This window comes from Salvia hispanica, chromosome 2, assembly GCF_029641045.1.
Source record: "Salvia hispanica isolate PSC_SH4W2 chromosome 2, Shi_PSC_v1, whole genome shotgun sequence".
NCBI lineage: Eukaryota > Viridiplantae > Streptophyta > Magnoliopsida > Lamiales > Lamiaceae > Salvia > Salvia hispanica.
Genome location: NC_142693.1, coordinates 25,333,278 through 25,352,052, shown reverse-complemented (window position 1 = coordinate 25,352,052; position 18,775 = coordinate 25,333,278). Strand labels below are relative to the sequence as shown.

The following is an 18,775-nucleotide window of genomic DNA, read 5'->3' as shown; positions in this document are numbered from 1 at the left end:
AGTCCAGCTTAGTTGGATCATTTTCCAAAACATGAGCTGAACACCCCCATATCTTGAGATGCTCTAGATTGGGCTTGCGCCCATTCCACAACTCATATAGAGTGGCAGGAACAGATTTTGACGGTAAATTGTCTAAAATATGGCTCGCGGAAAGCAAGGCATGTCCCCAAAACGAAATAGGCAGTCGTGCATAACTCATCATCGATCGGACCATGTTTAACATGGTCTTATTCCTTCTTTCAGCTACGCCATTCTGCTGGGGTGTGCCCGGCGCAGTCAGTTGGGATTCAATTCCCTCTACCGATAAGTATTCCAAAAATTCGGCACTGAGGTATTCGCCTCCGCGATCAGATCGCAGGCTTTTGATACGTTTTCCATGATACGTCTCAGCATAAGCCTTAAACTCCTTGAACTTGTCAAAAGCTTCAGACTTAAAACGCATCAAATAAACATATCCAACTTTCGAGTAATCATCTATAAAGGTGATGAAATAGCGAAAGCCGCCTCTTGCCTCGGTTGACATTGGTCCACACACATCAGTATGAACGAGTTCTTGTACTTCCTTGGCCCTATTACCTTTCACCCTAAAAGGTCTCTTAGTCATCTTGCCTTCCAAGCAGGATTCACACGTGGAAAATGATTCAGTATCGAGTCCTTTAAGAAGGTCTTGATCCACGAGAGTTTAAATCCTCCTTTGGTGGGCATAACCAAGTCTAAGGTGCCATAAGTACGTTTCGTTCATTGAACTTGAAGGTTCCTTTCTTTTCTTTGAAATTTTCGATGCATTATTGAGTTCTAATTTGCGATTATTAAATTGTGTAGATATGATTGTGTACAGATTGTTTTCCATGATACCACGACAGGTATAAGAACCATCTTTCTTAATAACATAACTCTCATTAAAAGAAATCGAATATCCATCCAAAACCAATTTAGAAACTGAAATTAAATTTCTTCTAAAAGAAGGTATCAACAAAACATTCTTCATAACCAAAAATCTATCACTACTGAAACGCAAATGTACGTCTCCCACTGCTACGGCCGCCACTTTAGTAGCGTCGCCCAGCTAAACTTCGATCTCACCATCATATAGCCGTCTTGTCACCTGCATTAAATCAGGATTAAAACAAATATGATCAGTCGCTCCAGTGTCTATAACCCAAGTATGAGATGAAGTCGAAGCCAAACATGACTCGACAAACATACCTGTAGCCTTGCCCTTTTTAAGGCAGTTTGGCTTCCAATGCCCCTTCTCTCCACATCTGAAACACTTTTCCTGTTTGCTTCTTTCCCGACCTCTTCTTTCTCTTTCCCTTAGCTTCCTTAGGTGTGACCTGATTCGTCACTTTCTTCTTTCCTGCGCCAGGCCTAGGGCCAGAGGAACGATGTGACGAACTAACATCGCAGCCTCAGCTTGGTTCATGAGATCCTCTGCCGACTGAAGTTCAGTCAACAACTCAGCCAAGGTGTAATTTCTCTTGTTCATCTCAAAGTTGAGCTTGAACTGCTGAAAGCTAGGGGGCATACTGATGAGTCTCGTTCTAAGCCTTGTTTACTGGTCAGTATAACGTGCTTTATTGGATAATATCTGTAAAATAGTTGCTAAAGTGTGGAGGTTGAGGTACTAAATCAGGAGGAAAGGATCAGAAGGAATTGGCGTGAAAAAGCAGCAAAAGTGTACAAACTGGTCAGTATGACAGTATGACAGAAAAGGTGCAAACTGGCCAGGACGGATGCTACGGAACTGGACACGAGAAGGAAGGACTTGCTTGGAACAATCACCTACTAAAGAGGGGCAAAGTTGTCGTTTCGCATGAAGAGGAAACCCTAGAAATTAGGGCAAGCCACCCTATAAATAGGAGTTGAACATAAGGAGACTTATCACTTTATCATCACTTTTGACTTATCACTTTTATCATCACTTTGAGGACATTTGTGGGAGAATAGCTCCATTAGCTCTAAGTTCCACTCTCTAAATCCAGCAGCCTGCCCTGAAGATTCCGGCCACCAGCCGGCGGGGAGTCATCATGCTTGAATCATTCCAGCCGCCGTAGTCCAGTTCCAGTTTCAGAAGAAGCCATCAGCCATTTACATGCTTTCTTTTAATGCTTTCTTAGTTTAAGAACTTGTTTTACTTGCATTTGACTCGGATTTCAGTAGTTAATCTGTTTGAAGCATCTTTTGGTTTGAATGTTTGAATGAAGTTATGTTTTATGGTTTTATCTGAGTTTCAGCTTTGTTATTGCTTTAAATCTCTCTAGTTAGCTAGATCTGATAGTTTTATGTTGTTTAAGTGCTTGAATCTGCCTAGCTTAGTTAGATCTAGTCATTCCTTGAGTTTTACATGTTTTAATCGGTTTAAATCTCTCAAAAATGCATGGAATTCGTTTCTGCTTGTTTCTGTCACCCTGTACTGTTGACCAGTATGCGTAAATTTCAGTTTTTCTTGCTTTCGTTCTCAATTTCAAGTTAAATATTGCATTTATGAATTTTTGAGCTTGAGCATTCATCAATGGAGTTTGTTAGATCTGGTTAGTTTAGCTTGGTGAAGAAGAAAATGTCACAATCAAAGATATGTTGCTTTAGTTACTTTTTTCTTTTGAACTTGCACTTTTTTCAGCTTTTCTGCAAACCCAGCAGCCAATCTGCCAGCATGTCCTTTGATTCCCTTTACCTTTTGTTTAGCCATTTTTAGTAAGTTTCGTCTAGGAGCTTCTCATATGCATAACTAGGTGTCCAACTTTCACATTCACGTACACATCCAGTACCATTAAGCATTTAGTTACCTATTGGTCAGTATAGGTAGAGTCTCATTTTAATTTTACGCCTAGGTAGAACTCAACCCCAAAAGCGTGGTAGCTAACCAACCCTTCCAAAATGTCTTTGCAATTGCACTTCGCCTACATCCATCTCTATAGGATCGACCCTTACTCCACTATACTAGCCAGTAGAAGTGGGTTGAGGTATTTTTGTTGACAAGAGGTTTTAGGCACAAACCCAACGACATAGCTAGGTCTAGGTACCCCCTGGCCAGTTGACACGCACACACATAGAGTCGCCGCCCCAATATAAAACCTCGTCCTTGTCACATGCTCTGAAGGATGATAGTAACTTGTGACTCGGCATCAATGACGCCTCCCAAAACCTCAATTTGATTGAGGTGCCTCATCATCTCGAGGACATGGTCCCTCACAGACAAGTCTTCCTTCATAGTCTTGCACATGATACTCCGAAAGGCTTAAGACTTAGCCGTTCGATTCTGAGTACCAAAGAGATTTGTGAGATTTTGCATGATATCGGTGGCAGTCGCCATGGCGGCATGCTGATGTCTAAGCACTGTTGACATGAAGGCCAACATATAACACTTAGCCATCTCATTCGCCTTATGCCACCGTCTATGCGCATATCGCACTGCCTGCGCGGCGTTAGCCGCCGGCACTGGGTGCCGTGGAGTAGTGAGCACAAATATTTACTCATCAGCCGTGAGAACGATGTCCAAATTTTGTTTGCATTCTATGTAATTTTGGCCCTCGAGATTGTTTTCTTTAAGAATTGCAGAAAGAGGATTGAGTGACATGCTGACGATATAGTTTGCACTGCAAAACAGAATATTTACTATTTGTCATAAACTTATGTGATGAAATTGAGGAGATTAACCATAAAATTTTCAAATTCTCACAACTGTAAAATTTAAATTTTGTACCCTCAAGCAGAGGTCAATACGCATTAAAATTTTAACATTTTTACAGGTCACAACACCGACGAATAGTCCAGAGACCGCAGCACGGAATGGCCGCCAAATGTTGCCTAAGCACGACCATCAGATTTAGCATTACAGAATTTCGTTTCTACAACACAATCCCATAACAATACTCATGCGTTAATAACAAGACCAAGCTATCTCGTAAATTCTGTTTGAACTTCTGAAACTTGTAATTTCTGAGGATTATTGTCCCCACAACATGAGTGGCGATAATATTGGAAACTACTTTTTAGTCCACACTATTTACATATAAGAAGTCCACCGATACGAACTTGCTATTTCTTAGGATTATTGTCCCCGCAGCATGGGTGGCGATAAGATTCAGAAATTACCTTCATAAATTGTGGACCAATCGATGGAGACCATATACAAACTTAGTTCGTAATTATCGCTTAGATATTTGATTTATGGTTTTTCATTAATTATCCTTAGCCATAGAGCAAATTAAAGGCTTAATTAAATTCTGTTGGTATTTAATAAACTGGATAATTAAATCTTTTATAATCTTTTAAACATCTTATTAAAGGATAATATATTAATTACTAAAGTTTAATCCATATTCATGTCTTTTATAAAATATATCTAAAATAATTAATTATTTATATCTTTGACTGACATGAATAAATAAACTTTAAATTAATTCCTTATTAAGATTGGGAAGAGAATAATATTTTATTATTTAATGAAATCCTACATATCTATCACTATTAGGATTCTAGATATATAATATAATTAGGAAACTATTAAATTATTCTTGTCCATATCTATTAAATCTAGGGAAATCTTTCCAAATATTTTATTTCTATTAAATAATAATATTTTAATGATATCTTTTAATTTAGGAATCAAATAATCATTAAAATAATATTTCATCGTTGTCTCGTGATCGAGGTTCGCACGATCAACGACGACGAAATTTCTGACGAAGATCTCGCCGGAACGGCAGTTGGCCGTCCAGTCTTCGACGGAAACCCGCGAACAATGTCGCATCTGCTTCCTTCACGGCGTGAAGACGCCAAGGAATCCCTCTGACGCCGTCTTCGATCACGCGTCCAACGCCGCGCTGCTCCGGTGACTTCCCCCGCTCCGGCGATCACGCGCGACGCAGCAGCCGCTTGGAATGGTGTGGCTGCTCTCGGTCTCGCGTCGATAGGGCAGTATCGTACTAGGGTTAGGGCTAGGGTTAGGGTTAGGTTTAGGGTTAGGGTTCTGGGCGGTAGAACCGCCGCTGCTCTCGGACGAGCAGCGGCTTCCGTCAGCCACCGCCACCGTCGACTACCGTCTGTTCCGAAGAGAAGGGCGCTGCGGTCTTGCCGGTGTCGTGGACGAGCCCTTGCTCGTATTCACGTCGCCGCATGATCGCACCTTAACTCCCACTTAATCGGCGCGATTTGCTGGAGTTCGCCGGCATCGGAGGTCACACCGGCGGCGCGCACGAGTCCTTCCTCGTCTGCGCGTTGCCGATTGATCGCCGCCGCTGCTCCCACTCGCTCGATTATTTAGACAAATTCTATTTAGCAGATTATTTAGACAAATTCTATTCGCGTAACTATCACATGTATCATGCTCATAACTCAAATAAAACATGCTTTAAATTAATTGAAACCTAAAACATGCTTTTCTACGGTTTAGCCATTATACCTTGAAGATTCTCCAAAGAATCGAAGATGGCTAGCGTTCTCCACGTGAAGATCTTTTAGTAAAAAACCACGGATCTTCTGTCTGGTTCCCGGACTGTAAACTGATATCAGCGTAGGCTGATCTCGCCAGTGTACTAGGAATTAAATAAAGAAGACAGAAATCCTTTGCCACGAAGGAGAAGAAAAATCGCCCCTTTCTAGAGAGAGAGAGGGCCGAAAATTTAGAGAAAATAATAAGTGTATTTTCTGTCTCCTTTATTCTCCTATTTATATTAAGTCACATATTGGGCCCAGACAGGGATCTATGGAAGGCTTTGGATACGGGCTCCTCCAATTAGCTTTTACTAATTAAATTAAACCCAATTTAATATAAGCTTATAATTGGAATATTACGAGCAGCCACTACAGAAGTAATATTGCACTCTCCATCCAAATCCGAAATTATAAGTACTTCGGGTTTCCGTTACTTGATATTTATTTCCCGCGCTTAAGATAGAAACATCCATTAATTAATTATTGTCTGCTATGGACTTAATTAATTAATATCTTATTTATTCCAAGATATGACTCAGCAAGAAATTATTATTTATTTATTATTTGTGAGATTTTGCATGATATCGCGGCAGTCGCCATGGCGGCATGCTGATGTCTACGCACTGTTGACATGGAGGCCAACATATAACACTTAGCCATCTCATTCGCCTTATGACACCGTCTATGCGCATATCGCACTGCCTGCGCGGCGTTAGCCACCGGCACTGGGGGCCGTGGAGTAGTCAGCACAAATTTTTACTCATCAGCCGTGAGAACGATGTCCAAATTTTATTTCCATTCTATGTAATTTTGGCCCTCGAGATTGTTTTCTTTAAGAATTGCAGAAAGAGGATTGAGTGACATGTTGACGATTTAGTTTGCACTGCAAAACAGAATATTTACTATTTGTCATAAACTTATGTGATGAAATTGAGGAGATTAACCATAAAATTTTCAAATTCTCACAAATGTAAAATTAAAATTTTGTACCCTCAAGCAGAGGTCAATACGCATTAAAATTTTAACATTTTTACAGGTCACAACACCGACGAATAGTCCAGAGACCGCAGCACGGAATGGCCGCCAAATGTTGCCTAAGCACGACCATCAGATTTAGCATTATAGAATCTCGTTTCTTCAACACAATCCCATAGCAAAGCTCATGCGTTGATAACAAGACCAAGCTATCTCGTAAATTCTGTTTGAACTTCTGAAACTTGTAATTTCTTAGGATTATTTTCCCCACAGCATGAGTGGCGATAATATTGGAAACTACTTTCTAGTCCACACTATTTACATATGAGAAGTCCACCTATACGAACTTGCTATTTCGTAGGATTATTGTCCCCACAACATGGGTGGCGATAAGATTCAGAAATTAGCTTCATAAATTGTGGATCAATCGATGGAGACCATATACAAACTTAGTTCGTAATTATCGCTTAGATATTTGATTTATGGTTTTTCATTAATTATCCTTAGCCATAGAGCAAATTAAAGGCTTAATTAAATTCTGTTGGTATTTAATCGACTGGATAATTAAATCTTTATAATCTTTTAAATATATTATTAAAGGATAATATATTAATTACTAAAGTTTAATCCATATTCATGTCTTCTATAAAATTTATCTAAAATAATTAATTATTTATATCTTTGACTGACATGAATAAATAAACTTTAAATTAATTCCTTATTAAGATTGGGAAGAGAATAATATTTTATTATTTAATGAAATCCTACATATCTATCACTATTAGGATTCTAGATATATAATATAATTAGGAAACTATTAAATTATTCTTGTCCATATCTATTAAATCTAGGGAAATCTTTCCAAATATTTTATTTCTATTAAATAATAATATTTTAATGATATCTTTTAATTTAGGAATCAAATAATCATTAAAATAATATTTCATCGTTGTCTCGTGATCGAGGTTCGCACGATCAACGACGACGAAATTTCCGATGAAGATCTCGCCGGAACGGCAGTTGGCCGTCCAATCTTCGACGGAAACCCGCGAACAATGTCGCATCCGCTTCCTTCTCCCTCTCGCCGGCGTGAAGACGCCAAGGAATCCCTCTGACACCGTCGTCGATCACGCGCCCATCGCCGCGCTGCTCCGGTGACTTCCTCCGCTCCAGCGATCACGCGCGACGCAGCTGTCGCTTGGAATGGTGTGGCTGCTCTCGGTCTCGCGTCGCTAGGGCAGTATCGTACTAGGGTTAGGGTTAGGTTTAGGGTTAGGGTTCTGGGCGGTAGAACCGCCGCTGCTCTCGGACGAGCAGCGGCTTCTGTCAGCCACCGCTACCGTCGACTACCATAAGTTCCGAAGAGAAGGGCGCTGCGGTCTTGCCGGCGGCGTGGACGAGCCCTTGCTCGTATTCACGTCGCCGCATGATCGCACCTTAACTCCCACTTAATCGGCGCGATTTGCTGGAGTTCGCCGGCATCGGAGGTCACACCGGCGGCGCGCACGAGTCCTTCCTCGTCTGCGCGTCGCCGATTGATCGCCACCGCTGCTCCCACTCGCTCGATTATTTAGACAAATTCTATTTAGCAGATTATTTAGACAAATTCTATTCGCGTAATTATCACATGTATCATGCTCATAACTCAAATAAAACATGCTTTAAATTAATTGAAACCTAAAACATGGTTTTCTACGGTTTAGCCATTATACCTTGAAGATTCTCCAAAGAATCGAAGATGGCTAGCGTTCTCCACGTGAAGATCTTTTAGTACAAAAGCACGGATCTTCTGTCTGGTTCCCGGACTGTAAACTGATATCAGGGTGGGCTGATCTCGCCAGTGTACTAGGAATTAAATAAAGAAGACAGAAATCCTTTCCCACGAAGGAGAAGAAAAATCGCCCCTTTCTAGAGAGAGAGAGGGCCGAAAATTTAGAGAAAATAATAAGTGTATTTTCTGTCTCCTTTATTCTCCTATTTATATTAAGTCAAATATTGGGCCCAGACAGGGATCTATGGAAGGCTTTGGATACGGGCTCCTCCAATTAGCTTTTACTAATTAAATTAAACCCAATTTAATATAAGCTTATAATTGGAATATTACGAGCAGCCACTACAGAAGTAATATTGCACTCTCCATCCAAATCCGAAATTATAAGTACTTCGGGTTTCCGTTACTTGATATTTATTTCCCGCGCTTAAGATAGAAACATCCATTAATTAATTATTGTCTGCTATGGACTTAATTAATTAATATCTTATTTATTCCAAGATATGACTCAGCAAGAAATTATTATTTATTATTCATAGAGTAATTAAACTCCAACTAGCTAGGTTCCGAATAATATTCTCTTGAGGATGTTATCAAACGAGACTCACCTCGCGCACGATTCAACATAATAGTAATCCTAGCACCGCTAGATATTAATCACCACTACCCAATATACCAGGCTTATTGGGTTGCGAAAAACCCGCACCATTTAGTAAGTCAAAGTAGTGCATAATTAATACCGTATGCTCAATGCTAACATACATTGATTAAGAAATAATAATTTACAAGACCTCGTCTTTCAATAGATAGCATAAAGACTGTCTCGTTGTTAGATCCATTCAGTGTTATACCACACCAACGTCATCTTATTTCAGTAAGGCTTAGAAATAATCGGACTGACATTGCAACCTTTTACGATAGGTAGTCTAAGCCTATCTAAGTTGTGAAATTCTTCTTTTTCTTTGTTCAGAACTGACCGTGTTACCTTAAAGTGAATGACGCCCACAACCGGTCTACTAAAACAAACACTTAGACTTTGTTAAGTAACTTATACATTTAAACATGTAATAAACATCCATTATATGTAAAACATAACAACATTATGACAAAAATAATCTGTTTATTCCTTTGGAAAATAAAATAAGAGTTTTAACAGTATCCACTTTTATAAATCCAATTGGGCCACTTTTATTCTTTGTTTGGGTATTTTTTTAGTATATTGATATTTATAAAATTGTTGTATAATTTTAATTAAAATTTTTTTGTCTAAGCTATTATAAAGATAATCTATATATTAATATTTATGAATGATTTGAACACACAAGACTAAATATTTAAGAGAATATGCATTTGTTAAAAAGCATCTATCTTAGAAGAACATCGAGTGCTATTCACTTTTAACAACATAAATCTTTTGAATTTTTTTACCGTAAAACGTATAAAATTATCAATCTAAAAGCTTATGTAATCATTCGGATAAAGGTTTCTTACATTTTTTTTTCTAACATTCGTCTCAAACAAATTCACTTAAATTGTGAAGTTTGACAACCTTTTGATAATAAATGTTAAAAAACATTTATCATAAAATCGATGGAGTTATCCACCATTAAAACTTGATTAGAGTTATGCGTACCAATTCATAGAAATTAATATAATCATTTCAAAAATAGAAAAGGAGAAAAGAATAAAGAAGCAAAAATATATTACTTCAAACATTAATCACAGATACATTGTTCCTCCACATTAACAAACTTCACGTAAATTTGTGTCTTATTAAGATATCTAGATATTAAACATTCGACCCAAACCAAACCAAAATCCCAAAATTTAGAAAAATATGGACGCAATCTAATTCAATTCCACCATCTCAACTATTTCTAGGGCTTAAACTCTGAATTTGAAGCCGTATTCGGAAAATGGCATTTTCTTTCTCCACTGGCTCTCCTCCTTCATGTCCTTTTATTACACTATATTTCATGATTGAAGGATCGTTAATAGTAGCAATATTTTCTTTAAGTAACAGTTTATGATTTATAATTATATAAATCATATTTTAAATATAAAATGGTTCATTTGTTATATTGATCATTTGTTTTGTAAATCTTTATAATCTTTTGAATACAAAATATAAATAGTTTCTATTCTTGATTTTCAATAATTATTACTTATTTCCTATATATTCCTTATTTTTATTTAATTTGTTTTAAAGATATTTTCTTATTTTTTGAAAATCACTTGGCCTGTACATAACACGGGTGGTAAAACTAGTTATATATAAAAGTGAGACATGGAGTACATTTTAATAACTTTTTCCACTGAACTTTCTTTACAATTTTTAAATCTGCATCTATCATATATGGACAATATTTCGTGGACAGAGGGAATAATATTTCTTTGAATGATATATATTTAGAAAAAGATTTGTAAAAAAAAATAGAAAATGAGGGAACATGCATTTTCAAATTTAAAAAATGAACGACTCTTCACATAGACCATTTTGAGGGATACTTTTGTTCACGTGGTGAAATTTGACTGTTCACATAATCTCTATCACGTGTAAAACCACTCTTCAATCATTACAAAAATCTAAAAGTTAGAAGTAGTATAATAGTGGCATAATAGTAGTACTTTATTTTAACTTTTTCATAATGTAATCTTCTACTATAACAGAAATGCATAATTTCATTAGATACTATTCCCACAGTTAGGAGTCTCGTTTTTTCATTTTAGTCCGTTCATAAAAAAGAGTCACAGTTTATAATTATCATAAATGTTAAAAGACTTCATATTTCACTAACTCATTCTATTCATACATCATTTAAAACTAATAATATAAGTGAGACTTCTATTTCATTAACTTTCTTCCATCCATTTTTTTTAATATTTCTTAAAACCCGTGCCAAAAAGAAACGGATCTTCTATTCATGGACAGAGGGAGAGGGAGTAGCTAGCAATGTTTATAGTTTGAATCCGAATTATAATTGGGGGATTGACGAATGGTGAGAATCGAATTTTATAAATTCCACAAGATAGAAGGTTACACTGCTTAGTGCTTTACTGTCTCTAATGTGATACAGTATATTTTAATTTCTTTTTCAAATAGAGTATTTGTTATTATAAACAAAAATAATTTATAGGATATATAGGAGAGCAAATTCCCTAGTCCATGTATACCACATGACAATCTTATTTGGTATGCTTCACTAATAAAATCTTGCCAAATGGAAATGCATAGCATACATGGCCAAATGATTATAATGACATAATATGATGTGTTAAGTAAATTTATATAATTTCCATGTATAAAATAATTATATATTGTACTTAAATGATTATTATACTGCACCACCAATTTATTAATCGAGACTATTATTTTTTATATTGATATAAAAATATATATTTTATTTATTTATTTATAGGAATATTTATCTTTTTATTGATATATACATAAATTTTATCATATTAAAATCGCACACAATAGGTTTAATATATGAATGACTATACAGTACTTCTATTTTTTTTAATCATTACACATAAACTATATAATTATTATATGTTAGATTAAAATACTAATTAAGATAGTTAATAATAAAATGATCGGATGGATTTTATACAATAGACAATATATGAATAAATTTAATATGAATTTAAAGAAATAAAAATACTACTACTATTTATTAGGATATTTAAATGAAGGATTACAATCTTATTTTGTGCAATTAAAATAAAATTATCTTGATAAAAAAACATATCTAAGAAGATACTCTTTACTAGTCATAATTATATCGTCTTTAATTTATAGTTACTTAACTGTAAAAAATAATTATATAAAAATAAAGATAAAATTAAACATATATAAAGATATAATAAATTATTAAAAAATAATCAATAATATATTTACATGACTAAAAATAGATCAGATTTTAATACCTATGATTCTAGAAAATTAAGTGATAGAAATTTAAAAAAATGAATAACTATTTAAAAAAACATTATACAAAAAGAGTGTGCCTATCAAATCTCAATGGCAGATGACTTTTTCAATTGAAATGAACTATATTAATAATTTAACGTATTAGGTATATATATATGGTTGTTTACGAAGTACTGTATATCGAAATTATAAAAATTTCCTAAAAATATCATATTATGCTATTATAATTATTTGGCTATGTATACTATACATTTCCATTTGGTAAGATATTATTAGTGAGGCATATCAAATAAGATTGTCATGTGGTGTACATGGACTAAGGAATATTTTCTCGAAATAAAATGAAAAGTTAATGAAATCACGCTTTATTAATTAATAATGATAGTTGATTTTAAATTATATAGCTTATTTCACAAATGAAGGAAATCACAAATGGTAAAGCTTATTTCACTATACATATTTTCATAAACAATTAATTTCTGTAACCCTATTTTAATTTGTTATAATAATGATTCATTAATATGATAATTTTTTTAAAAAATATACTAAGTCAATTTGTAAAATATCTTCCACACCACGTCTATAGTGTCAAAGTATCCACTTAATTTTATTAATTTAGAACAAGATAAATATTCTTAAATATGTTACAAATTGCAATATTAAATTTAAAAAGGCACCATAATAAACTTAGTTTTAGAATTCCAGTCATATGTGACATAAAAGAAGATAGTGATGATCAGTAAAAAATAAAATAAAAAATGATGCTGTGCTGGATGGTAAGCATACTATTTAGTGAATGAGGTATTGTTATTAATTATTTTAGTACATGTTAAATTTGTGGTAAATAATGATACATTAAATGATTGACATCAAATAAAAGTAGGTCTGAGGTTTCGTAACGGATTTGCAATAAATTGCTTCAATAGAACTTCATCGTAACTTTATTGCACAAAAATTATTTTATTCTTCAAATTATATTATTTTCATTTTTTTTTGTTTTTGGCATGTTGACTCACATCACATGCGAGTCACTTTCATATATGCCCCCATGCGTAATCTTTGATTTGTTTTCTTTACTATGAAAGTCCAAATTTCAAAATAATTGTTATATAAGTATATGTAAATTATATTTATTAAATAAATTATTGTCTGTATGCATTTTCAAATTAATTGTCACACAATCTAATTAATTGAAGATCTATGTTTTTTTAATTCGGCCCCACCAACCTCGGTTTTCTTCATTGTGTATGACTCGTGATTTAAATACATAATCTACTAAAATGTTTTGCAATTATTATTTAACACATTAAATTATTTGGTTATGCGTAGGACAAATTATTAGTATCTGAACTTATTATACTGACATAATTTACAGAATGAAATATTTTATTTTTCTAGATATAGACTTACTTGTTTTCTATTTAAACTAGACATTTTCTATATAGCACGAGATTCTAAATGAAGTTGTTAATAAATTAAAATCAAAAAATAATTAATTAAATATTTTAATTGGAAGAGAGAATGAAATACTAATTTTTTGCTAAAAATAGAATTTTTTTTGGAACAAACTAACAAATATATGGACATCAACGAATGGTTAGGATTTTAGCTTGTAGACTTATTTAAGTATTAATTTTAGTTAAGATTATCATTTTAGTAAACCTAAATTTATTTATTAGTTTCAAATCAAATCCAAAACCTAGTACATCTATGATCCTATTAAAAGAGGTGAGCCTATATATCCAACAATGTTCATAAATAAGAAATTTTCACTATTTATTAATAAATTTAATTCTTGCACGATTTCACTAATAGCAAGTTAGAGTCGGTTCAAATTATTAAGTTTATGCTTTCCTCCCTTATAGTATATTTGCCACTCTTCTTCGGCTCTCGCTTCCTTAAGCTACTTTATCTCTTCATTTATATCTATCTCGTGATTATTGCCAATTATTTTTCTCGTAACCATTACCGACTCCTTCGACATTGATGCTGATTTTTTTGACGTTGTCGATACTCCCTTATTCATCCTCTAATTTTCTACCTCATGTCTATTAAATTTATGAAGCCTTGTTTTTATATTTTTCTCACGCCCCATCGTCGAAATCTTAACTCACCAGTCGCCATTGTATATAATCAAATTTGTTTCTTTTTAAATTCTTATAACTTCCATGTACTGTATTATCGTCATTGTATATGATCAAATTTGTTTCTTTTTTAATTCTTATAATTTCCATATATTATCGTCAATCTAACCAAAGAAATTATAGAAAATAATCCTCAATTCAAAAGTTATGTAATTGTTATTTATGACATTTTCTCTCTCTCATGGAAACTATCGATTAAATGAGAAACAATGTCAACTATTATAAATGACAATCGTATTTTCAAAAATAATTGAAATTGAATATCATAATTATAAGCTGCCAAAACTACGGAATATTAGTCCAACTAACAAAGTATAATGGAAAACTAAGAACAATAAATGGAAAATCGCAATAAATGTTTCTTTCATAAATAAGAAAGAGGGTGATTCCTTCTCATCCCCAAATAACTACTCATAAAAAGACAAGAATGGAAAACTTTTCGCGAATAATTTAATATTTATTGAATTGTAATCCAGGTAGGACTATGGCAACGGTATAAATCACAATATAACTTTCAAAATATTTATCCTAATTTTTCAACAATTAATTTATTCTATTTTATAATAAAAAATACATTATTCTATTGACACATCAACAGAAGTAATCAGTAAAAAATATAAGTTTTTATTTTAAAAATTAAGAAATACTATAATCACAAAATTACATAGTTTTTTTAATTCATATGATTTCACAAACCGTTATCTAAGTCGCACGCTAAATAAACTATATGTCTGTACAATAATTTGTAAGCCCATACAATAGCTTAAAATTTTACAGAATACTATAAATCGCACAATACGACAAAGTTTGTGCTTTTGCTCACAAAAATCTGCAACGGTTATCTTCAGTGTACCCGTAGTAAACTATGCCTCCACGCAATAACTTACGAGCTACGTAAAACGGATAGACCATATCTTAGATACCAAACGTGAGATGTAATCAACCCAATAATCAAACAAACCTAATAAAAGGAATTATATAGGGTTTCATAACATATCTCATGAAATCGGAATTCGTTGGTTGCAGAAGGTCGCCGCCGACTTGCTGACGTTTTCGGTCGCCATTTAGGTTTAAATAATGTAATCCCACAACAGAAAATGGTTGAACCGGAGGCAAAGAGATAAAATAGGTTTAGAGGCTGATTTATATAGTTTCCATTACCATCGACAGATAGTGGAGGTCGACAGTGCATGTTCGACCCGACGTAGGTCTATCCCAGATTCATAAAAAAAAAACTCATTTTATACCCATAGAACTGTCACATTTTCATTTTAATCTTCCCAAATAAGATTGTATATTTATAGAAATGAAAATAAAATTATTATTTCTTCATATTTTTAAAATAAAAGTTTAATACTCGTTATTCTCGAGGAAGGAGAGCGAGATACAGAATTGTTACAAAAGTAAGGGGAAATACATAAATTTATAACTTATGGAAACATTATATATAACACTACCAAAACAATATTTTCAATTAGTAACAGCTCATCTACACACACTCACACACTCCATTTCTCTCAATTTTTCTTGCTTTGATATCGATTTCCGTGTCAAGCAAGTATCCTTACCACACACCACAGTCTCTCATTTCTTCAGCCTCTTGCCCAAAATCCACACCCCAATTTAGGTAAAAAATCTCCCAAAAAACCAATCCAAAATCCCTTTCTACATTCCATTTCTCCTCTGTCAATCCCTGAAAGGCATTCTCAAATCTTGCTGCTTTTTCCATTTAAAAACCCAACTTTTTTTCCCCTGGTTTGTGTGCCTTTTTAGTGCACTTTTTTCATCCGGGCTTTTGTAATTTATGTGTTAAAAGGGGTTTCTTGCCACCAATTTCGTGTGTGTTGCTTGTGAATTTGGTGTAATTTTGTAAAAAAAAAGCATTCTTGGGAATGGAAACGGGGCAGGACATTGTGGTGGCGGCGCCGGTGGCGGCGATGGGGGCTCCTCCGCCGACTTCTTTGGCGCCCGGGTTTAGGTTTCATCCAACGGATGAGGAGTTGGTGAGGTATTATTTGAGGAGGAAAGTTTGTGGGATGCCTTTCAGGTTTGAAGCAGTTAGTGAAATTGATGTCTACAAATCTGAGCCATGGGAGCTTGCTGGTATGAAAAAGATTCAATTTTTTAATATTTTTTTTAAATAATTGTTGTAGATTCATGCTTTGTTTGATGTAAAGATGTAGTCTTTGGAGATTTCTGTTCTGTTTTTAGGTTGTAATGTTTATTTCAAGTTTAGATGAAGAAATGAAGTTGTGAATGAGTGTTGTTTATATGTATAAGTTTGAATTTGCTCTGTTTTTGTGGATGAATTTATGAATGTGGTTCTGTTTTAGCCTCTTTTGGAACATGATTTTGGTCTCATATGATGATGTTTTGCGGAATGAAGTGTTAGTGTGTGTTTTTGTAAATGATTTGTAATTGATGGTGAGATTATAGAGACTGATGTTGTGATGAAGAGATGCAAACTCAATTCATGCTTTATTGTTGCTTTTAGACTGAATTCTGCAAGAAGATTGATGTTTTTATTATATGAAAATTGGCTAAAGATGAGATTTTGGTAGCCGGGGTATGGTAGGATGAGTCGGGAGGAATGTACGATTAGCTGTGCTGATTGAATGTGCGTGTGCATGCATGGTGTGAATTTTTTTGTGTTGCTTTGCAATTAATGCTGATGGAACGAGTTCTACTCGTGTTCACTGGTCCATTTTGTCGATTTCTAACTAGTTTATGTATTTGAAAACCTGATTCCTTCTTTTGTCATGATAATCTTGTTTCCTAAACAGAGTATTCGTCGTTGAAGACGAGAGACCTTGAGTGGTACTTCTTTAGCCCTGTGGATAGGAAGTACGGCAACGGATCCAGGCTCAATCGTGCCACTGGGCAAGGGTACTGGAAGGCGACTGGGAAGGACCGCCCAGTGAAACACAAGAACGAGTCCATTGGAATGAAGAAAACACTCGTTTTCCACAGCGGACGCGCCCCTGATGGAAAGAGGACTAATTGGGTGATGCACGAGTACCGGCTGTGCGACACAGAACTGGGAAATGCCGGCATTCTACAGGTGTGTATCGATTCTCAGTCGATTCTCAGTGATATTATAGTATTAACTTCAAAAGTAATGAATCCTGAAATAAAATTCCTGTCTTGTTTCTTCAATTAGGATGCATTTGTGCTTTGTAGAATCTTCCAGAAGAGTGGCCTCGGGCCACCTAATGGGGACCGATATGCCCCATTTATCGAAGAGGAATGGGATGAGGACGCCCCGCTTGTGGTCCCCGGGGAAGACGTGGAAGATGACATGGCAAACGGCGATGAAATGCGCGGAGATTGCACTAACATCGAACAGGTCTTGCACTTCGCTTCTTTTCCTTGTGCATGCTTTGTTCATATTTGTGCAAGACTCTCTTTTATGGTTTATATTATTGATTAATTGCATCGAAATTTATGTTTTCGATCTGTCCCATTAATTATTTCGATCGTTTTACACATTTAAAATCGATAGAAACGAAAATTGGACGCGAATAGAAGCACGTTTATCATATGCTACTGTACTTTATTTGTTTATCGTGTGAAATCGAGTTTATTTAGCATCACGAGATCTTGTAATTACTGTTTTCCTAACAATCTCTCTCGAAATATGTCGCAGGATCCGCAGCCTCTCATTGCTCCGCTCCTGCTCACGTACCCGGCCGATCCCCCCTGCATCCCTTTCCTGGGCAAGAGGGATAGGCCCGCAGTCGACCCGGAGCCCCTCTCGTTGGACAACGGCAAGAGACCGAAGCGCGATGATCCAAACTGCAGCATCGCCAACGGATCCGAGGAGTCCACCACGACGAGCCAATGCCGTTCCTCGACAATGATGATGACGATAACCAACCTCCCGCCTGTAGAGATCCCCCTTCTAGAGACCCTAGGCGCGAAAGACAATCTCCAAGGCAGCACGCCCACGTTTAACTCGGCAGAACTTGAAAAATCCGTCCCTCCCGGCTACCTCAAGTTCATCAGCAACTTGGAGAACGAGATCATCGACATCTCGATGGACAGGGAGAGGCTGAAGATTGAAGTGATGAGAGCGCAAGCGATGATCAACGTTCTTCAATCCCGAGTTGAGGCCTTGACCAAGGAAAACGCGGAGCTCGAAAGACGTGAATAGGGATGTGACGATGTAGCTGTCGCCCTCCTCGAGTTCTAGTGTCGCGTAGTAGTTGCCGGCCCTTCGTCTCCGACGAGCCACATTTTTTTGTGCCGCTGCTTTTGATTAGAACAGGGAGAAGGTAGTTTCAGGGATTTTAGATCTCTCTCTACAGTTTAACTGGGAATGAAGAATGATGGAATTTATGACAATGCAATTTTATTTTTTTAAAATAAAATTGGTTTATTTTGTGTTGCCTGAAAATATTTTTGTTAGGTTTGTGGTATGAATGAGCATGTTTATTGTGATTATTTTGGCTGACATAGTGAGATTTGGTTGATGCACACTGTTGTGCAATCTCGGGAGTTAGATGCCGTTTTGCT

The 18,775-nt window shown here is 35.4% G+C and overlaps 1 protein-coding gene across 1 annotated transcript; it reads left to right on the top strand.

The window, feature by feature from the left end:
• Nucleotides 1–15,750: 15,750 nt before the first annotated feature.
• On the top strand, nt 15,751–18,638 carry LOC125190295 (NAC domain containing protein 50-like). The gene is made up of 4 exons (XM_089066065.1): nt 15,751–16,363; nt 17,044–17,321; nt 17,421–17,606; nt 17,907–18,638. The coding sequence occupies exons 1-4, from the start codon at nt 16,153–16,155 to the stop codon at nt 18,411–18,413; spliced, it is 1,182 nt and encodes a 393-aa protein (XP_088922191.1). The 5' UTR covers nt 15,751–16,152; the 3' UTR covers nt 18,414–18,638.
• Nucleotides 18,639–18,775: the final 137 nt, after the last annotated feature.

Bases quoted from the DNA above. Each gene is read 5' to 3' on its own strand.
- LOC125190295 (XM_089066065.1), top strand. From the start codon at position 16,153: ATGGAAACGGGGCAGGACATTGTGGTGGCGGCGCCGGTGGCGGCGATG. The intron at 16,364-17,043 runs GTATGAAAAAGA...TTTCCTAAACAG, and splicing joins TGAGCCATGGGAGCTTGCTG to AGTATTCGTCGTTGAAGACG. The intron at 17,607-17,906 runs GTCTTGCACTTC...AATATGTCGCAG, and splicing joins ATTGCACTAACATCGAACAG to GATCCGCAGCCTCTCATTGC.